Source organism: Haliotis rubra, unplaced genomic scaffold (genome assembly GCF_003918875.1).
Source record: "Haliotis rubra isolate DU_JTF1 unplaced genomic scaffold, ASM391887v1 Scf103, whole genome shotgun sequence".
In the NCBI taxonomy this organism is placed as follows: Eukaryota; Metazoa; Mollusca; class Gastropoda; order Lepetellida; family Haliotidae; genus Haliotis; species Haliotis rubra.
The window spans coordinates 1,972,837-1,995,047 of NW_025764926.1; the positions used below are offsets into that span (position 1 = coordinate 1,972,837).

Below are 22,211 nucleotides of genomic sequence, written 5' to 3' on the forward strand. Positions count from 1 at the left end.
GTTACCAAGGGGACAGACGAGAATGGCGTAGTGACGTCAATACAGTGTGACGTCATGCAAAAGTGTACTTTAGAACAAAATTCTTCCGCAACCTAATTCAATGCATGTAACACGTGAGTAACAAATAAAATACCACACGAGGTCTCATTACATACGAATTATACGAAACGAGTGACCTTCCTATGGTTTCTCGCTTTCGCTGGGTCAGATACCATAGGAAGGACACTCGTTTCGTAAAATTCGTATGTAATGAGACCTCGTGTAGTATTCTCTATATATTTATAGGTATTGTGACAATAAATCTGAAAAAGGTTTGATCTCTTAAACATTGTTTACAGGTGCAACTGTTGAATGCCAATGGATGATGACTCAGACAAACAATCTATCACTCCCGTAAATCTTCAACTTTCATGTTGATTCTCAACCATAGCTCTTTGAACCCATTTGCCGCCACATATTGTTAAAATGATTCACACACAGCACAAAATTCATCCTTCTGGGGCTTGGGATATCTGAGAAGACTTTAAACATGTCTAAATCATCATAAATATACACTATGAAACAAATCAACTAACATGACCCTTGGCTAAAAATAGAACATATTTTTCTTTGCACATATTAAAATATTCGCAGGAGTCGTCAGGCGTACAGAATTATAAGAACAACACTTTTATTGGTTGGTTGTTATGTAACACCGCAGTATTTCAGCGGTGGTCTATAAATAATCGAGTCTGGACCAGGCAATCCAGTGATCAACAACATGAGCAACGATCTACGCAATTGGGATACGATGACATGTGTCAACCGAATCAGCCAGCCTGACTACCCGAACATGCCAGTCGCCTCTTACGCTTCTCTGTTGGCAGTTGATGGTGGAAGATGGAGAAATGGCTCTTATCTAGTTTCAGGAAAGGTTCCATCTACAGCAATTTGTAGCCGGAAAATGACTGCACGAATGTGGTGTGTGTGTAGCCGTGAGGTTTTCATTTTCTGGCTTTCCTTCTGTCAGCTTATCAATCACTCAGAACAAAATGCAAACAGAATCAACTTTTCATGACAACCAGTCTTGCTATTTGTTTGACAATCATTCTGTTTCTCATTATTCAACTCTGTCCTGAAAGCTAGTACAGAACATCACGTCATCAATAATCATGTAAGGGAATTTACAGATACATATAGACGACAAAGAAAGCTGGCGTCCGTTGGGAGATTGACATGGGCGACATACATCAAGAAAGTGAGTGAGTGAGATTAGTTTACGCGGCTTTTACCAACATTTCAGAAATATCACAGCAGGGGACACCAGAAATGGGCTTCATGCATTGTACATCCAGACAACAATCATTAGTTTCCAACACCATCACTACATGTGTAAATCCTTCATGTCCATCTGTAATAAAACTTGATATTGCTATGAGCAGATAACTCCTACTCAGCTGACAGTGAAATGGACACGTGGCCCTAAAACTCTAAACCCAACAAACCAACAGTGAAATGGAGGAGATGAGAGTAATATAACTTGTAGTAATAAGAATGTGTTAAAGACACACACATGAAGACAAAGGAATAATGAAATCTGAACTAGATACGTAACAGTTAGGAATACATTCTTCTGTGAAAACTCAATCTCAAGGTATTAATGATCATACCTTACACAAAACACACTATTCATGATCATGTTCAGCAAACTTAACAAGCATGAACAAACATACTGAACAGACAGACAACAACAATTTGTGCTTATTTGCAATATCTAAAAATGACAGCTTTGTGTCTTCCATCCAGAAAGAAAAGGTTAAATAACTAATATTTTATATAAATTAGTCTGTTGGTCTTCACACTTTTTTCTCTCAAGCAGATATATTTTAATTAAATATTGATTTTTAGAAAATTCTCAAACACTTAAATTAAATTCCTGTAGGTAGATTTAAATGGACATAACATAATCATTACAAAAGAGTAAATATACAGTTTTTGTCACATCAATAAGTGTTTGACAACCTTTGACAAAATACCTCATATTCTCCAAAAACAAATTCAATCAACTTGATAGCAGTATCCTGACAATCTGTTCCCTTCAGTGACAAAATCAAATCTCTTCGATGATACAAATACAGTATTCTTGCTCATTGTCCATCTTATAAGCTAATTTCAAATCACATCAATATATTTCAGCTCCTTTTCATTAATATTTTACAATCTTGACAAAAATCCTCATATCATTAAGGAATAAATTCTATCAACTTGATAGCAGTTTTCTGACAGCCTATTTCCTTCAGTGACAAAGTCAAATCTCTCAAACTAAACCGAGGATTTCTTTGCAGCAAATCGTTGATGACTCGCATACAGTATTCATAGTCGTCTTTCGCACTGTTCATATTGTATTCCAGTTTTAAATCTCGAAGTTGTTCATCATTCATTTTGACTTCTACAGCCAAATCCATCCACTTTGGGCCAATGTCACCGGCTACCAGGTCAACATGGTTAAAATCTATCTCTTCCCCTCTGTTTACTGAAAAAAAAAAGAATTATGAAAATATTATATTACAATTTACACATGAATCATATCTAAGATACATTCTAATATTTGATCATCAAATGAAAAACATAAAGATTTTATATTGGCACAGATGCATGTATGTATGGAGGTCTCGCAGGCAGAATTCATTTTTATTTCAATGATTTGCTGAATCATGTCAATTGTTTAATGCATTTAATTGTACATGATGCAGACCAGTGCAGTATGTCCTTAGGTGCATATAACTCCAACTGACCCTTTTCCTTATTGACAATATCACAGATAAATTAATTGCATGTGAATATAAGTAAATATCATTATGTTGATTTCAGATTCCTAATATGAATGGTAAACTTTCACTTTTCCATATTTTAAAAGAAAAATAAGACAGTGGTTAGAATAAATCCCGTTTGCAACACAGGATGAAAGCTTATGTCAACCTCATGAATTAATAATGAAAGCCCCTGTTAAATGAGTGAATGAGTTTAGTTTTATGCCGCACTCAGCAATATTCGAGCTATATGGTGGCGGTCTGTAAATAATTGAGTATGGACCAGACAATCCAGTGATCAAGAGCATGAGCATCGATCTGCACAACTTGGATACGATGACATGTGTCAAACAAAACAGTCAGCAAGTCTGACCACCTGCTCCCATTAGTTGCCTCCTACGACAAGCATGGGTTACTGAAGACCAATTCTAACCCGGATCTACATGGGTCACACCTGTTAAAACATACCGGTAACACCTTAACGATAAACCGTCATTACTAAGTAATAAGCTAGTAAGCAATACTTAAACGTACTAGTTTAGCTTTTCCATGGAGATTCATGTTCGATCGTCTGGACCTAAAAGATAAATTTTTCTCTTGAGTAACATACTTCAATTTTGGTTTAAATAAAAATAATAAAGCTCATTAATGTAGGAACCAAACTGAACATCTACAGATCATGCGGGTGAAGAGTAATTATATTCATCGTCCAAATGTACTAATTGTCGGACTTCATGATTTGTCAGGATGATATCTAATTCATGTTCATGGCCATGAGGGGTGGTGGGGTAGCCTAGTGGTTAAAGCCTTCGCTCGTCTTGCTGAGACCTGAGTTCGATTCCCAACATAGGTACATTAATGGTGTTGCCTGCCAGCATATTGCTTGAATATTGCTAAAAGCAACATAAAACCATACTCACTCACTCATAGCCATGAATTAGATTCCATGATGGATTCTTAACTCAATTTTACTGATTTATTTTTATACATAGAGAAATGAAACTAAAAACGGAAAACAAATAAAATGAGACACAAAAGTAGGCTCTGTAGCTCACCTGATTCAAAACGTTCAATATTTTGAAAACAAACTGCAGTCAAACATTTGGTTGCAGTCCCTTTTAGCTCGAATTTACATCGAACGTGAGTGAGTGAGTGGGTTGGTGGGTAAGATTAAGGGGAGAGAGAAGAGACAATCAGCAAAGCAAATTCAGGATGAACCAGGTGAGGTGAGGTGAAATTGGGTTTAACGTCGTGCTTGAGAATATTTCGCTCATATGACGACGTGCATGCGTGTGTATGTGCATGTGCGGCTGCGTGTACTAGCCCAAACTGAAGCTGGTTTTATAGTGCTAGCCTACTGAGATACCATGCCGCAGTGAAGCATGAATATCCCACTCAGACACCTTATACTGACTCCGAGCCGACCAGTCCTTGTTGTACCCATTAATGCCGAGCGCCAGACAGGGACCAACGTGTACGTCTTTTTTGGTATGATGTGGTCGGGGATCGAACCCGCGACTTTCCGCTCTCCGGGCGGACGCTCTAACCACTACACCACGGAGGCGGTCAGGATGAACCAGGACTTGAACCCATGGTCATGGACTACGGGCTGGGCTGTGAGTGGGTCATTTCAGTCATGTGTAACAATCATTGACACTAGTATGTCTCTGGAGTGAGTGAGTATGGTTTTACGCCACTTTTAGCAATATTCCAGCAATATCATGGAGGGGAATATCAGAAATGGGCTTCAACGAAAAAATAACAAAATCATCAATGTATATAAATACATGACAAAAAAACTCTAACGTACCAACAGTTCTGTGTTTCTTTGACATTTTCTTGAACTTCGACCTGGAATCAGCGGACGTCTTGCGGGTACCCCCAGCACCACCCATGCTGCTGCTGCTGCTGCCGCTACCACTAATCAAATTATCGTCGTCATCATAGTTCAGTACCATCACGTTGTTCTGCCCAAACTGAACCCCAGGAGGCAGAGTCAGCGGGTTGAAGTTCCCGGACATGGAGCCATCAGGATCTACGGGTTACAATCACATTTGTACTTATAAAAGAATATTCAAAGGCTAGAATTTATGGACGTCAACTTTTGAATTTTGAGGAACATCACGTTTGAAAATATCACTTCTAAATGCCATTAAAAGACTTTATTCAAGGGGTAAATTTACACAAAAAGCATGAACGGTTTTCTCATAGTAAACCAAAATGGATAAAGAATAATTATATTGTCTTTTTCTAAATACCAAAGTGGAAGGATCAAGACTATTCAAGATAGCGTTTAGGAGTGTTCAGGGGAGGGTTAATTGTACATGATTTTTGCTGGATATGTTAAGAGGAACTAATTCATTTTTTATACCTCTTAAAATCTATGGAGGATGTTGATAAGTTTAAAACTATAAAAAATCCATTTTACCAACACTTTTTCAAGATTATTTTCAAACAACCTAAATGTTTTCACAAATACCATATTCCTGCAGCAAAATGTCATTTTCCAGCAAAAGTTATACACCTACAATATTGGACTGATATTCAAACACCATAATTGGACACAGATAGTAGATATATCACGTGACCAGAGTATTGATACACATTTGCAGTGAAATGAGTTTTACACCGCTTTCAGCAATATTCCAGCAACATCACGATGAGTGACAACAGAATTGGCTTCACACATTGTATAATGGCTTTTACCTGACAGGTGAACACCAGCAGGCTCCCCCACCGCCCAATAAACAATGGAAATGTAGTTGACACTTCATTTTGGTTTGGTTTGTTGTTTAATGCTGCACTCAGCTATTCAAACTATATGTCGGCAGTCTGTAAATAATCAAGTCTGGACCAGACAATCCAGTGATCAACAACATCAATCTAAACAATTGGGAATCGATGACATGTGTCAACAAAGTCAGTGAGCCTCGACAACCGATCTCATTAGTCGCCTTTTACGACAAGCATGGGTTGCTGAAGACCATTCTTACTGGATCTTCACAGGTGGAGACTTGAAAGAAAATAACAGTGGTGTCTTGTGTTACCATGGTTACATGATATATACTTACTGAGTTCTACATGGATTGAGTTTGGATCACTGCGAAACTGAAAATAGATATTGTTACACGTAACTTCTGGAACAATATTATCAAAATGTCTGATGGTTGATAATTTTGTCCATCCTCATAAAAGTTGAACATAAGTTTCCATATTCAACAGATAATTATGAATCAATATCATTTGCATATATTTTCTAACAAATACAGAAAAAATGGTAAGGCATGTGGATGGAATATATTGCTGGATATTTTACGCTAAGTCTTCATAAAAACACACAAATAACATGAAATAAATCACGATTCCTAACTTGTTTTGTTTAGCATAAACAGAAATATGAGAAATGATATCACATGCAAATAACAAATGCTTGATTTCAGGTCATCGAAAACTTTACTTGGTATATTTGAATACAGAATATGTATGAAGAGAGGAAATGTGTCTTTTCAGTACCTGAAACTGGTATTGTGTTTCAGATGTTGTACTTCTACCAGGTCGTGCTCCAGATGTTGTACCTCTACCAGGTTGTGCACCTGATGTTGTACCTCTACCAGGTTGTGCTCCAGATGTTGTACCTCTACCAGGTTGTGCACCTGACGTTGTACCTCTACCAGGTTGTGCACCAGATGTTGTACCTCCACCAGGTTGTGCTCCAGACGTTGTACCTCTACCTGCTTGTGCTCCAGATGTTGTACCTTTACCTGGTTGTGCTCCAGACGTTGGAGCTGAGCCTGCTTGCTGACCTTGACCTGCACTACTCTGACCTTGGCTTGAACTTTGACCTTGACCTGCAGAAGAATTCTGTGTCGCCCCCGATGCTTGACTTTGTGTTGTAGGTGTTTGACCTTGACCTGAGGTTGTTGTGGCAGTACTTTTGCTTGAACTTGCAGCCTGACTATTGCTTTCACTTGATGCACCTGGGTGTTTAGGTAAGTGTTTTAGAATCTTTCGATGAAAAACGGAAAATATGGAAATGTCGTTACTACAGTCTACCCCTGACTTACAACATTTAAGCTTTCAGCAATGTCTGTTCATTTAAAGTTTCAAAATAATCCTCAGTTCGTCCAACATGTAGTTTTTACCAAGCTTGAGTGAGTGAGTGAGTGAGTGAGTTTAGTCTTAACTATTTGTAGCAATACTGCAGCAATATCAAGGTGGGGGACACCAGAAAAGGGCTTCACACATTGTACCCATGTGTGGACGAGCGAAGGCTTTAACCAGTAAGCTACCCTACCACCCTCACCAAGCTTGAAATAAGTAATGTGCTGCATGAATAACCAATGTTATTAAGGCTTTTCAAATCAGTATGACAGAGCGAGCTCATACACATCCTCGATTATCTCCACGGTATACATTACGATCACTCTCCACTATACCCTGGAAGTATCCACGGCTTGGGACGATGATTTTATTACCTCCCTTGGCTGGCTTTTTATCCAAGGGAGGTAATAAAATCAACACCCCAAGCCGTGGGTGCATCCAGGGTATAGTGGAGAGTGATCGTAACGTATACCCTGGAGATTATCGAGGATGGATCATACAGTGATGAATACCTTACATTAGCTGGAAGGAAAAAGTAGATTTACCTGGTTGATTGAGGAAGCCTTTCGCAAAACCAAACGCTGTCTGTAATCTGCAATCACATACAGAAATAACACTGAAAAGCACATTATTTCACAATCTATGTAACTTAACATTAGCTCATTTCAAGAAGACTGAATAGAACAATATTAGCATTTGCATTGAACTCCATTTGGAAGTTTTCGGGTACATTGCATGTCAACTTGACAGAGGCCGAAATGATGCAGTTCTTAGACGTTTACAACTCCAGAGCAAGGAGTGAGTGAGTATAGGTTTACGCCGCTTTTAGCAATATTCCAGCAATATCACGGCTGGGGTCACCAGAAATGGGCTTCACGCATTGTACCCATGTGGGGAATCGAACCCGGGTCTTCAGCGTGACGAGCCAACACCTTAACCATTGGGCTACCCCACAGCCCCACAGAGAAAGGGAAGCATGGTTTGACGCTATCAAACCTAGAAACAAAATCAGGGGGAAGCAGGATTTGAATTATGATCATTGGTTTCCGGCATGCCCAACGGACTCAACTTGTCAAAGCAAAATGCAGCCATTAGCCATTCAACCCCTATTGATGGAAGGGAAGGGAACTTCTCAATTAGTCAGTTTCCACAAATATGATTGCATGAAGGCTGGCTTGCAGTATTGCATAGTATGCCATCAGAGTATGTTTAGTGTAAGTATATTTCACTGATTGTTAGTGGCAGATCATAAAACAGAGTGACCTCCCTTAGTTGTTTACAGTCGAAACTCTATTACAGTGCTTGTTACCTTTGTGTGGAGAGTCCTGCTGTGAGTTTATATTTCCAGTTGCTAATTTACTGCCCACCTGGTTAAAGATGATTTGCAAGGTAACAGTTTCTAGATGTCTGGATCCACAAATATAAGAGTGAGATGAGGGCAATTTGAGGCCTCCTGTGACCTGACTTTGTGTTTCCTTTAATGACTATCAACCCAAAATGTTTCAAAATAACTTGCTAATTATTCGTGATCTTCTGTTTATACATAGGGTTCAGTGTCTGTGTTATGTTAAGTGTCCGTGTTAATTAAAGTGTCAGTGTGTCAGTGTTTAGTTCAGTGTGTGTTAAGTTAAGTGTCTGTTTTTAGTTAAGTGTCTGTGTGTCTGTGTTTAGTTCAGTGTCTGTGTTTAGTTCAGTGTCAATGTGTCTGTTTTTAGTTTAGTGTCTGTGTTTAGTTAAGTGTCTGTGTTTAGTTAAGTGTCTGTGTTTAGTTAAGTGTCTGTGTTAAGTTTAGTGTCTGTTTTTAGTTAAGTGTATGTGTTTAGTTCAGTGTCTGTGTTTAGTTCAGTGTCTGTGTGTCTGTGTTAAGTTAAGTGTATGTTTTTAGTTAAGTGTCTGTGTGTCTGTTTTTAGTTAAGTGTCTGTGTGTCTGTGCATACATACGGTTCAGTGTCTGTGTTTAGTTAAGTGTCTGTGTTAAGTTAAGTGTCTGTGTTTAGTTAAGTGTCTGTTTTAAGTTAAGTGTCTGTGTTTAGTTAAGTATCTTTGTTAAGTTAAGTGTCTGTGTTTAGTTCAGTGTCTGTGTTTAGTTCAGTGTCTGTGTTAAGTTAAGTGTCTGTTTTTAGTCAAGCGTCTGTGTTAAGTTAAGTGTCTGTGTGTACATATGGTTCAGTGTCTGTGTGAAGTTAAGTGTCTGTTTTTAGTTAAGTGTCTGTGTTTAGTTAAGTGTCTGTGTTAAGTTAAGTGTCTGTTTTTAGTTAGTGTCTGCATGTCTGTGTTTAGTTCAGTGTCTGTTTTTTGTTTAATGTCTGTGTGTCTGTGTTAAGTTAAGTGTCTGTTTTTAGCTAAGTGTCTGTGTTTAGTTCAGTGTCTGTGTTAAGTTAAGTGTCTGTGTTTAGATAAGTATCTGTGTTAAGTGTCTGTGTTTAGTTCAGTGTCTGTGTGTCTGTTTTTAGTTAAATGTCTGTTTTTAGTTAAGTGTCTGTGTTTAGTTAAGTGTCTGTGTGTCTGAGCATACATATGGTTCAGTGTCTGTGTGAAGTTAAGTGTCTGTGTCTGTTTCTAGTTAAGTGTCTGTGTGTCTGTGCATACATACGGTTCAGTGTCTGTGTGAAGTTTAGTGTTTGTGTGTCTGTGTTAAGTTAAGTGTCTGTGTTTAGTTAAGTATCTGTGTTAAGTTAAGTGTCTGTGTGTAGTTCAGTGTCTGTGTGTCTGTGTTTAGTTAAGTGTCTGTGTTAAGTTAAGTGTCTGTGTTTAGTTAAGTGTCTGTGTGTCTGTGTTTAGTTAAGTGTCTGTGTTAAGTGTCTGTGTGTCTGTGTTAAGTTCAGTGTCTGTGTGTCTGTGCATACATACGGTTCAGTGTCTGTGTGCCTCTGCACAGGCATCTTGATATTCTCCTGCCGTTTCACAAGATGGTCATCTGGTAAACCCTGGATCTCACGCTGTATGAAAAAGAGAGATAAAACAACATGAAGTAATCGAAGATGTACCATATCTTGTGTCAGTTGATTTGAACTGCTTGTGCTCAAAAAAACCTTCCAGCAAATTCTTTGGCAGAAGCAGTTCCAATCTGCGGACACAAGCCCTCAGTCAACAGGCCAAAGATATATCAAACAATCTGGCAATGATGAACTGATAAAACTCAAGAGCTCTCCAGTTAATCACTCTTATCAGCTGGGTATATTTTGTCCCACCTCAAGTACAGTTGGATTCCTCAAGATACTGCATTAATTACCAATAGCCATTGTTGTTGGGGTGGTGAGGTAGCCTAGTAGTTAAGGCATTAGCTCATCACGTCGATGACCCTGGTTCGATTCCTCACAAGGGTACAATGTGTGAAGGCTATTTCTGATTTCTCCAGCCATGATATTGCTGGAATATTGCTAAAAGTGGCGTAAAATGAAACTCACTCACTCACTTCATTGTTGTTATTGATAATCACTTTCATGCACATTATCATGATGTTTTTATTAATTCCTGTTAGGTGTAATTAAGTCTTTTCTATGCCGTAGTACATCACTCTTGCTTGACAACAGTCTAAGAGTCTGTAAGGAATCGTCACATCCTAATATGATACAGAAGATGTCATCTATGAAGGATCCTACCTCTCTTATCACTCATCAACTTCTAGAAGGCCAATCAAACAGACTATGGAATGAATGGTTATTTTGAATTTGTGTTATGCAATGTTTGTTTTTTATCTCCATAACTGATAGTACCCATGAAAATCGGGGTTAGAATTGGTCTTTAGCAATCCATGCTTGTCGTAGGAGGTGACTGACAGGATCGAGTGGTCAGGTTCGCTGACTTGGCTGATTCATGTCATAGTATCCAAATTGCGTAGATTGATGCTCGTGATGTTGATCACTGGATTGTCTGCACCAGACTCAATAAGTTACAGACCGCCTGCACATAGCTGGAATATTGCTTAGTGCGGCGTTAAACAACAAACCAGCCAACCAACATAACTGATATTGGGAAATTAAACCATTATCTCCATCAGTGACTTACCCTCTCAGGTTCCTGGGGCTTCGGGCTTCGGCTTTTTGTCACCAGCAACACCTGCATTAACACCTACACCAGCAACACCTGCATTAACACCTACAGCAGCAACACCTGCATTAACACCTACAGCAGCAGCACCCACTGCTGACCCTGCAGTCTGGGAGATGTTGGTGGCTGCAGACTTAGAACCAGCGTTGCTCTCTGTTGCTGAGGATTTCAAAGTTATTGTTCCTGCTTTGGTGGCACTTGGATCTTTAGATCCAGGTCCGGGATCTTTGGTGGCGGCCGTGGTGTTAGAAGTGGCGGTAGTGGTGTCTTTGTTTGGGCCAGTGTTGGTGGCAGCGGTGCTGCTGGTAGAAGTGTTGGAACTAGTGGCTATGGAGACTGAAGCTTGTGAGTTGCTTGGGGGTTTGGACACAGTGTTGGTGGCAGCGGTGTTGCTGGCTGCAGAGGCTGAAGCTGATGAGTTGTTCGGGGGTCTGGACACAGTGCTGGGTCTTGATGATGAGGAAGAGTCATAGATAGAACCCGGGAGCCCTGGTTTCCTCAACATGTCCACTGCAGAAAGAAGAAAATTATGCATGAAGATGGGAGTCATCTGATACTTTGAGAAAATATTAATTAAAATGTAAGAGAGAGGGAGTATGAGCATGTACATCATGTATGCTGATGTGCTGAGATTTCACAGTATAAGTGTAACCTTATAAAGGTCAGGGACAACAATAACTGAATTAACAGCTCATACTACTATAAGTTGTAGTTGTCTTGAGGGTAATACTATAAGTTGTTCACTGGTCACTGGAATTGGGTTGATGTACCCTCGATGTTTGTTTATGTTCCCTGAGACCGAAGGGTGAGGGGAACATAAACAAACATAGAGCTAGGGTACATCAACCCATGGGCCCTGAGGGACCAGTGAACAACGTATTTGTCTTACCAAACACCTTAATGTTAATTTTGAATTGTTTGAAGCACTGGTACAAATCTTTTTGTAGCCATCGCAAGATTTTGCTGACAAGAAAAACAGATTTAGAGTTATCTCCCTTATGTTAATTTTCATTCGCAAAACATTGGTAATTTCGATAAATCATACGTTATTCAATATCATTCGAGATAAAGAATTACCACCACGGAAGTACCAAAATGAAATTTTTAGAGTAAAATTAATATTTTATACTTATCCTGACTCATGCTTATTGCTTGTCTTCTTCTTCTTGCTAACATAGTGGAACACTTGTATCTCCCAATTGAAGTTCCCTTCAATTAAAAAATCACTAATTAGTACTCACCACGAAGTTACCTCCCTTCCACAAGCTGAACGAGGGCCACCTGAACCCATGTGCCTCACTCTCCTTTTGTTTCGAGTCCGACACTTTTATTTTCCTCAAGAAATCCAAAGTGTTAAGTGGGGAGGACGGAGGGTTTATTCATGAGTCAGGATAAGTATAAAATATTAATTTTACTCTAAAATTTCATATTTTTCCTTATCCTGACTCATGCTTATTGCTTGTAGAACTGACGGAAAAGGAGGTGGGAATATATATACTTTGGATTTTAATAATTAGTGATTTGAACTGTGATGATTGTAATAACCCTATGGGAACTTCATAAAGGCACTGAACTGATGAATTCCTGCTGTTTAACTTATCAGCTGCCATATAAAGGTTATTACAATTTATTGAATATGATAAAGTATATACAACATTAATGTAAGCTGAAGCTATTAATGTGATAATATAAACTTCTGTGAGTTTATAGTGGATACTTTTATAAATTAACCAAAGTATTAAGCTTAAGATATGCATATATTTAAGCTATAATAGTATAGTACTGTGCTTAAGATATAATTATAACTTTGCTGTATAATAGTAACCAACTCCTTAGAGTTTGTTAGCTAATACATTTATGCATATGACCATATGACTGAGCTTTAAGGATTGATGAAACTTAAGCTGAACATATATATATAGTAGCAAAACTCCTAGGAGTTGTAAGCTTATATATAGTATGATATAAAACCATAGTACTGAGCTTAAGATAATAAATTAAACTTAAGCAAAATATATAGATAGCATGTAGCTATTAGTACTGTTATCAGATAAGTATAAAATCTGTAAGATAGACTTATCTTCTCCGTGGAACTGTCAACTGTTGAGCGAGGACCATGGGACCGAAATGGTGGATACCTGAGACGTCCTCGGTGGTGATATCTCTCAGATAGTGGTTGGCAAACACCATATCGGATCTCCAGAAACATCCCTCCATTATGGTATTCAACGAGCAATTCCCATGTAGAGCGAGAGTTGAGGCTAGCGCTCTAATTTCGGAGGATTAGAAGCTCTTGGAGGGTCGAGTCCTGCAGCCTTGTAGGCACGTAGTATGACAGTTCTGATCCAGATAGAGATCGAGTACGTGAGACTTCCGCTCATGAGCTGTAGATATAGGGATAAATAATCTCTTGAATTTCCCTCTGCTCTGTTTGGATCGTTGGAGATATATTTTCAGTGCCCTCACTGGGCATAGTGATAGATCCATCGTGATCATGCGGTCCAAGCATGGATGAGAGAGCTGGGACGGGAATAATCTGTCTGGTTGACCTGGCAGTTGGTTTTTCGCTATAAAATCCCAGCTTAAGTCCCAGATGAGCCATGTTATGAATATCATCAAAGCCGCATTCTCTCAGAATCCAAAGCGTGAATCTCTGACATCCTGGCGGCCGCCGTAGCTAGTGCTAACAGGAATAAGGTTTTGTGGGTCAGTGATTCAAACGATGTAGATAGCAATGGTTCATAAGCCCTCACTAGTGAGGTGTTGGAGCACTATATTTAGATCCCAGGCTGGAGCTTGAAACTTCCGCTTCTGATCCTCCAATCGAACGCCAGAACAAAGCGAAAGTAACTCTGGTGTTTTTGTTAACTTGACGCTCGCTCGCATAGTTATGACAGAACTTATGGCTGCAAGATAAGTGGACAAGGTTGAGCCTTTAGATTCTTAGTTTGCCGAGATAACATAAGAAATCTGCCACTTGAGGATGTGTAGCATATCTGGCTGTAAATCCTTTCTTAGCAGCCGAATTGACAAAACTGTGCCATTTGTCATCGCATGTTACGAGTTGAGTTATGAGTGCAAGCTGACCGCTTTAGCCGCCTGGCAGAATAACCTCTTATTCAGACATGCCTTGATACAATCCATATGCGAAGTTGGAATGCTTCTGGTGTTTCGCACTTGTTTGGTGTGCGGATGTATCAATAGATTGGCTGCTAGGGAGCTGAAGAATTGGTTTTCCCATTACTTGAATGAGATCTGGAAACCAAGTTCTTGCTGGCCAGTAGGGCTTAACCAAAATCAGATGGAGGCTCTGGCGCTTGACTGATTTTCTGTAAGACTTGTGGGATCAACGCTGAGGCGGAAAGCCGCACGCCGCTGAGTCTCTCCCACGATATGCTTAGAGCGCCCGCTGCCCATGCTAGTGGGTCTGGCACTGGGGCATAACTAATGTTGTCAGTTGCTTGTTGAATCGAAAGTGGCTTAATAGGTCTATCAGTGGAGATCCTATTTCCATGATTATTTGATTGAATATCTCTGTGTGGAGCATCCATTCTGTCGGGCGACGGTTGGTGTGGCCGAGAGAGAGCCGCCTGCTAATACATTCTTTGCTCCTGAATGTGGCAAGCTCTGACGGTATGTTTAGATTGTCGATTAAATCAACAGTCTGAAACATCGAAGTCAGTAGGTTCTGTGACCTTGTTGAACCTTGTTTGTTCACATAAAACGCCACTGTTGAATTGTCTGTGTGAACCATCAACTGAGCCGCTCTGTAGTATGTTGCTCCAGTGACTTATGGCGCTTATGACTGCTTGCATCTCTAGCAGATTTATGTGACATTTGCTCTCTTGATTGCTCCATAGGCCTGACGCTGTCCTGCCAGCAAGGTGGGCTCCCCAACCTTGTAGTGACGCTGCCTCACGAGAGATGTGTGTTCGATTCCTCGCTCTACTAAGGAGACGCTTCGCGCAAACATTCAATCTCTTGGTCCACCAGAGTAGATGTGGTTTGACATAATCTGGTAGACTGAATGGTAGAGGGTCCTCGAGATGAGCATTGATGAGGACTTGTAACGGACGAATTGAAGCCTGCCTCTGACTGTCAAGTCTTGAGCTGATGTGAGTAGTCCCAATAGGCTCTGCCACTGTCGAGTGGTAACGGAGAGAGTAGGGCTTGAGGAATAAGTTGTTGATCTTGATCCATCTGTCCTCCGGGACTACAATACGATTCTGAGCTGTTAGAAATCGTGATACCTAGAAATTGCAGATCTTTATGCTGGTTCTAGGTCCGACTTGAGTAGATTTACTAACCATCCTAATTGTGTTAGTAGCTTGATTATAAAGTTCAGCTGTAGTTCGAGACGCTGTGGATCTGGATCCACTTGTATACCGCCGCCTAGGTAAAAGCGCCATGCTAAGACCTTGACGATGTAGGTATGAGACAATAGGCTTGGTCACTCTTGTGAATACCCAAGGGCCGATGTGATTCTCAAGGGAAGAACCTTCCATTGGTAATGTTTCCCGCCTAGGATAAATCTTAGATATTTCCTTGAGTTGGGATGAATCGAATGTGTAGATATGCCTTGCAAATCTATGCTGGCCATGTAATCTTTGGGACTAATTAAATGCCGGTTATGTAAGTGTATCATGCTAAACGCTGGAGGTTTGCATAGATATTCTCTGTTGAAGATGCTCATGTTGTATATGAGACCTAAACTTCTCCTTGGAATTTTTCTTCGCACTAGGAAAACTGGGGAGTAGAAACCTGGTACGATGTTTCGCTGATCCAGAACTTCTAAGGCCTGTTTGTTTAGTAGAGTAAGTACTGTTTCTCTTAACATAGGTAGTTGTGCCGGTTGAACGCTGAACCCTGGGGGTTGACTGTTAACGGAGGCTTGGCCTTGAGTTGTATTAGATATCCGTGTGTTGTAGGATGTTGGATACATATGGATCTTGTAGTATTCCCCAGTTTTCCCAGTGTAGCTGAAGGCGCCCACCCACTTGAGACGGTTGTACTGGAACGGCTGGGGTGGAAGACTCCAGTCGTCCAACCTGAATTTCATCGCCTAAATCCATCGGCACCTCTGGATGATCTGCCTCTAGCTGATCCTCCCCTAAATTTGTTGTATGGGCTTAATTTAAAAGAATCCTTGGGATCTTTAGCTGCAGCTAATTTCTTGTCCCGCGCTTTCTGTAGCCCCAAAACTTAGACTTGCCCGAGTATCTCTGTGTTGACTGTTTAATGACGCTCGCTAAGGTATCCATGGATCTGATCATAAGAACCTCTCTTGAGTCTTTAGATACTTCTTTGGAGACCTTGTCTATGTTGCCACCAAACAGTAAGGGCTTATGACCATGGAGCTGTGTATAGAGATTCTGTAAATTGCTTATCCCAAGAGCAGGAGGCTAGTAAGCCTTGCCGACGCAGCCATGGTAGTAGTTTCAGTAAGCTGATAGGTGCTCTGTAAGAAATTGGTGGTCTCTTTTCTGCATGAGTAGAGCTGAGTAGATCATTCTATCTTCCTCCTCTGTAGAATTCTTGAACTTGGTGATGAGAGTTTCATTAATCGCTCTAGATCTATTCAATCCAAAGAACATCCTCCTGGCGATGGTATCTAGTTGAGCTTAATTTTATGATCGCCTACTTTGTAACTTCTGGACTTGGCATCGCTGATTAATTTAAAGTTGTCATCAATATCCTGGGCCTTGAAAAGGGTCCATATTGTGTCCAGCAAATTTCTTGGCATTGAAGACCGGAAATGTGTAGATTGACTTTGAAGATTTGGAACAGGCTGTATCCAAATTAGCTGGTACCGCTGCAATCGGATCAATAGGAGGTAAGGTGATATTGTCTACATCATCATCCTTCATCAGGTAAGTCTGAGTTGAATTCTCGCTCTTCGATGGGGAAGCAAGTTGTAACTCATTCACCATCCAGTATCTGATCTCAGCATCTGAGAAAATGATACCTTCTTCCTCTGATGTAGGGTCACATGTCGGAGTCCTAGATCTGTAGGAAGATCTATGAGAGGACTGTGGTGAACGGACTGACGAGTGGCTAGTGTAAGGAGACCTTGGAGGAGACATCCTCGGCGAACGCTGGGGACTTCGCGAAGCTCTTCTAAATCTTCTGGGCGAGGTAGATATGGAGCCACTTAGCCTTCGCGACCTTCGCGAATGTATCGAGTCAGTGTCCGAATCGACATATGAGCGTTTGCTTCGCGAACGACCTCTGTGTTCTACAGGGTGTGGGCTCGGCGAAGCGCGCCTTCTCCGCGATGTCCCTCGCAACTGGATAGGCTCTAGCTCCTTCGCGGAGGCGGCCTGGGACTTCCTTTGCGAAGTGATCGCTACGGGCTGGGTTGCCCTTCGCGGAGGCGCGTTTGTGGGCTCTGGGGCCCTACGCGAAGCCAAGGCGGGCTCTGGGGCCCTGTATGACTTATTAAGGGTTGGGCTCTGGGGCCCGTGGCTCTGGGGCCTCTGTAAACCGTAACGGTCCTCCATCAGTCTCATGATTTGGTTAACCAGGTCGTCTGGGACAGTCTGCGCTGGCGTTGAGGGTGGCCTCTCTGTGAAAGTGACGGACCCTCAATCATAAACTCAGGCCAGCTGTAGGCATCTCTGGTTGCGGTTGATCTGCGCTTGTAGTGACGGTAGCAGATACTGGACGCTTCTTATGACGCACATCTGAATGATAATCGGAATGTCATCATCATATAAACATAATTCTGAGACAGGTAGAATATCGGAGGCAAAATTATTTGTAGTTTTCAGAGATTTCCCTTTGACGGCTGTGGACCTGGGGGTTCAAGCGCACGCTGAGATGATGTGGACGCTTTCCTAGTCTTAGACTGTGAAGACGGAATGTCTTGAGATGCAGGTCGCTTGACATAGCGGATCAAGCGCCCCACGCTTATCCCCCGAGGGAAACTCCGCATGCCACCAGCCGGGTGGCGGTCGCCAGTCAACAGTTGACAGGGTATAATAGCTTCCGATCTATTAGCCATGACTGAAGATTGTTTATAGATTTATCTGCCTTCCGCCTCAAAACGGAACATAAATATTTATCAAAGGCAGAAATTGGTAAATTAATACATAATTTACAACGAGAAACAATAGAACATGGAGTAATGCAACTAGGGCATTTTAAATGTGGATCGGTAGCTGAATAACGTAGTTTACAACCTGTGCAGATTCTCATTAACGTAAACTGCTGAACAAACACGCTAACCGTGAATAAAACAGCAGAAACACGACTAATAATCAATGCAAGTTGAATAAGGATACTAGTTACACCTCTATAACTGAATATAAGAGGTACTAAACTAAATATAAATAAAGGATATAGTGTGTTGGGAGACACAGGCGCTCTCACGTCCAGCTCACTGGGCGAAGAAGGAGAGAGTGAGGCACATGGGTTCAGGGTGGCTCGCCCTCGCTCCCGCGCTTGTGGAAGGGAGGTAACTCGTGGTGAGTACTAATTAGTGATTTTTAATTGAAGGAACTTCAATTGGGAGATACACGTGTTCCACTATGTTCGCAAGAAGAAGAAGACAAGCAATAAGCATGAGTCAGGATAAGGAATTAATGCATGCTGCCACTAAACTGGACCTCTGTGAAGATCCAGGTAAGAAATGGTTTTGAGCACCCCCTGCTGAGTTGACCAGAGGATTAGGTAGTCGGTATTGCCTAGTCTGATGCATTGTTAACTGGCATTGTCTGGATTAGGTGGTCAATGTTGGTGGTCAAACTTGCTAGCTAGCTTGAGGCATGCCATTGTGTCCGGAAAGAGTAGATCAATGACCATGATGCCTATAACAGTATGTTTCTACTGTACAAGATCTTTACAGACACCATCCTATACCTGGAAAGCTGTTCGGGGTGAGAGAGTGAGTGAGTTTAGTTTTACGCCGCACTCAGCAATATTCCAGCTATATGGTGGCAGTCTGTAAATAATCGAGTCTGGACCAGACAATCCAGTGATCAACAGCATGAGCATCGATCTGCGCAATTGGGAACTGATGACATGTGTCAACCAAGTCAGCGAGCCTGACCACCCAATCCCGTTAGTCACCTCTTACAACAAGCATAGTCGCCGTTTTGTGGCAAACATGGGTTGCTGAATACCTATTCTACCCCGGATCTTCACGGTTGGGAAAGCTGTTTGGAGTGACTTGAAACAGTAAACAAAAACTTCCTATAACTGAACAGGGACTGAGTCAGACTTACTGAGTTGCATTGTCTGCCTGTTGTGTTCATATCTGCCTGAGTACCCGTACATCCTCATCTCGTCCTCCAGGTCCATATCCATCATGTCCTGCTCCAGCCCTGGGTACATCCCCGGCATCCGGCTGAAACAGAGGCAGCAGCTGGGTTGCAAGAGTGCTTCACTTGACAGTAGGATTACTTGTATTTCAGTGGATGGGACAACCTAAAACTGCCTTAGTACAGTTAGAAAAGTACCCAGTACCATGGCACACTTAGTAAACCCTGCTAAAACAGGCAGTAGCACAGTTGCATGCAACTTGTATCAATTTTCTAAAATGAGGGTTTGATGTTCTTATATTTCAGAGCTTATGGCATGATTATAACCGTAACTGTATAGCTAACATAAGTAAGCAGTGAGTGAGTGAATGAGTGAGTGAGTGAGTGAGTGAGTGAGTGAGTGAGTGAGTGAGTGAGTGAGTGAGTGAGTGAGTCAGTGAGTGAGTTTTACAATGCTTTTAGCAATATTCAAGAAACATCATGGCGAGGGACACAAGAAATGGCCTCCACACAATGTACCCATGTGGGAAATCGTAGAAGGCTATGCCCTGCCCCCATCAGCCTTACTCCAATTTCCGAAGTGCCAGCAGTCATTCCTACCTCCTTGGTCCTCTCATGTGGCGCATGCGATAAGACTGAGGTCCGCCTGACCGAGCTACAAGCTTCATCAAAGCCCCCTTGTCTGTGGCTTGAAGGATTTCCAGCAGCACTGGTTCCTGCTTCATGTATAGAAGCAACTTTTCAGGATCTCGGATTATGTCCATCACCTCTCGATCCACCGGATTGATCCTGGGGGGTGTCTCTTCACGAAGGAGATATCTGGAACACACACATTTCTCACAGTTTGTACTTACTGAAGGGGTGGGGTGTGTGTTAGTTTTGCGGTTGAGAAAACTATACCATCCTTTTTCCCGCAGATTGAGTTTCTGATGAAGGAAGCAGAAGACAAACATGGTCCAAATGTTTATGTGATAAAATAGACAAAAAAGTAACAAGTAGGTCTGTCCAGTGTGCGAAATATTTTTCCAAATTTTGCAAACCAGTCAGGCTAGCTATGCCTGAAAGTTACTGGCCTACAGAATAATTCACTAGTCAGTCGGGCCAGTGACTGTGGGGATTTACTGGCCCAACTGGATTTTTACTAGCCACGGGCTAGTGGGCCAGTGGCTATTTTGCACACTAGGTCTGTCAAGTAATTCATACACATGGTCTCCCTAATGCTAATTATAACAGAAACTATGCCAACCTGATCATCTGAGGATCTCGAAGTGCTCTCTTGAGTTTGTAACTCATATCAGGAGTCAAACTGTCTGCTCCCATACTCATCCGCATAGCCATCATGTCTCTATATGCATCTTCTTCATGATCCCTGTATCGGGACATAGGATCCTTAGCCATCTTCTTGTGCTTCTCCTTCTTAAACAGTCCAAGGAACCCAGATGCTAGACTCTTCTTTTCTCTACGGTCAAAGTCCATCTTAGGATCCTTGTTCTCTCTCTTCTGTCGTTCCTCTTTCAATCTCCTCATTCTTTCCACTGCATCTGGTTTTGGAGTCCGGTTTGGCCTCTTTCTCCTGATTTCATCCTTCATCCTGTGGGGAAAGAACAGCCAACCTACATGTTCTGCTCCTTTCCTCTTCAGTTCCATCCTGAGGAATGGATCCTTTTCCATAAGCTTCAACAGCTCCTTGGGGTCTTTAATCTTCTTCTGCAGCTCCAGGTCAACTCCAAACACCTTTTTACAAAGCTGAGCATCCTTGTGCAAGAGAAGCATCCCTACCGGATCCCGAAGTACACGTCGAAGGGCTTTCTCCCGTTCTTCAGTCATCTCAAAAGGTGCTGGTGTAGCTGTTGCTGGTGCAGTGGTAGTTCCTGATGCTGAGGACCTAGATGTTGCTGTAGATGATGTTGCCTTAGCTGTTGTTGTTGTTGTTGTTGTGGCTGTTGTTGCTGCTGCTTTAGCTGCAGTTGACCCTTTCTGCGTGTTAGGCTTGGCTTGTGATGAAGATCCAGCAGAGCCAGCTTTTGCTGGAGATGCCGCAGATGCTGTAGATGCTGTAGATGCTGTAGATGATGTAGATGCTTTAGATGATGTAGATGCTTTAGATGTTGAGGATGAGGCAGCAGTTGTGGATGCACCTCGACTAGGCCCAGGAGCTTCTTCATCCTGTAGTCCTACAATGGCCTGACTCTGTCCCTTAGGAACAGGAGGTCCTGTGGTTTGAGGGATATCCTCTTCTTCACCTATGTCCTCCATTTCAACACTCTTAGGACTTGTGGTGGAGAGGTCGGTCAGTGGCTTAGTGAGTTTGGTTGCTGCATCAAAAATACTCTCAGAATCAGCGGTAGCTGCAGTATCACCTCCAAGATCTTCAGCATCCTGGATAGAAAGAAATACAGTTTGATTTTGAAAGGATGGTATGTTCCCTTACAGCTTATGCAAAACGACTGGGCAGGGGTGGAAATAACCCATTGCCTGACATCTGAGTCCAACGTTTTTTTCTGTCGGGCAAGCAAATTTGTATATCACGCTGTACCGGTGTCCAGTTGACTTTCCAATGTTAATTATGTTGTTTGTATAAAAAATCAACAAGAAAAAGGACGGTATAGTGGAAAACTTATCCGGGCAAGTGATTTTACATGTGCCACTGTACCGGAGTACACTAGCAATTTTAAAGTTATTTCCACCACTGCTGGGTTCTATAAAGGCCAGATAGTATTATGAATGACTTCTGTAACCTATTAGGGACCGTTTATAATTTATGGCTGGGGTGGGTTGGGGGTGTGATGATGATTTTTATGGAGAAGCATGTACAATGTGAATGACACCCCCCTTAAAATGTATGTACAAAATACAATACCCCCCTGCTTGTCATGTACAAAATCAATGACCCCCCTCCCCATAATTTCTAAGCATAATTTTAAACTTATTTTTATGTACAAAATTGCTGACCCCCTAGTACATGTGTACAAAAATGCTGACCCCCTAGCTCCCCAGACCCCCAAAAAAA

The 22,211-nt window shown here is 41.6% G+C and overlaps 2 protein-coding genes across 5 annotated transcripts in view; both read right to left on the minus strand.

The window, feature by feature from the left end:
• Positions 1 to 11,117, minus strand: LOC124272443 (glutenin, high molecular weight subunit PW212-like). 4 transcript variants are annotated; one of them, XM_046707633.1, is made up of 9 exons: positions 11,016 to 11,117; positions 10,899 to 10,961; positions 9,741 to 9,829; positions 7,436 to 7,482; positions 6,551 to 6,766; positions 6,303 to 6,430; positions 5,861 to 5,897; positions 4,600 to 4,824; positions 1 to 2,512 (listed from the first exon to the last, which is right to left on the minus strand). In XM_046707633.1, exons 2-9 carry the CDS (start codon positions 10,953 to 10,955, stop codon positions 2,223 to 2,225), a joined length of 1,089 nt encoding a protein of 362 aa, XP_046563589.1. In that variant the 5' UTR covers positions 10,956 to 10,961; positions 11,016 to 11,117; the 3' UTR covers positions 1 to 2,222. The 4 variants fall into 4 exon arrangements, with proteins under 4 accessions (XP_046563589.1, XP_046563581.1, XP_046563573.1 ...); XM_046707625.1 differs by having other exon boundaries at positions 6,303 to 6,520; XM_046707617.1 differs by having other exon boundaries at positions 6,303 to 6,766.
• The window catches only part of LOC124272674 (mitogen-activated protein kinase kinase kinase 7-like), a gene marked incomplete at its 3' end in the record, with an annotated part of 17,246 nt that continues 6,000 nt past the window's right edge, over positions 10,966 to 22,211 (minus strand). Inside the window, exons 6-9 of the mRNA XM_046707859.1 lie at positions 20,448 to 21,580; positions 19,802 to 20,020; positions 19,166 to 19,287; positions 10,966 to 11,450 (exon numbers count right to left, since the gene is read on the minus strand). Of these exons, the coding sequence (XP_046563815.1) occupies positions 10,966 to 11,450; positions 19,166 to 19,287; positions 19,802 to 20,020; positions 20,448 to 21,580 (1,959 nt within the window). The remainder of the gene's footprint in view (positions 11,451 to 19,165; positions 19,288 to 19,801; positions 20,021 to 20,447; positions 21,581 to 22,211) is intronic.

Coding starts and splice junctions, on each gene's coding strand:
- LOC124272443 (XM_046707617.1), bottom strand. CDS start 10,955: ATGCAGGTGTTGCTGGTGACAAAAAGCCGAAGCCCGAAGCCCCAGGAA. Junction 7,483..9,740: donor AGGCACACAGACACTGAACC/GTATGTATGCAC, acceptor ATGTGATTGCAG/ATTACAGACAGCGTTTGGTT. Junction 4,825..5,860: donor CTCAATCCATGTAGAACTCA/GTAAGTATATAT, acceptor TGTAACCCGTAG/ATCCTGATGGCTCCATGTCC.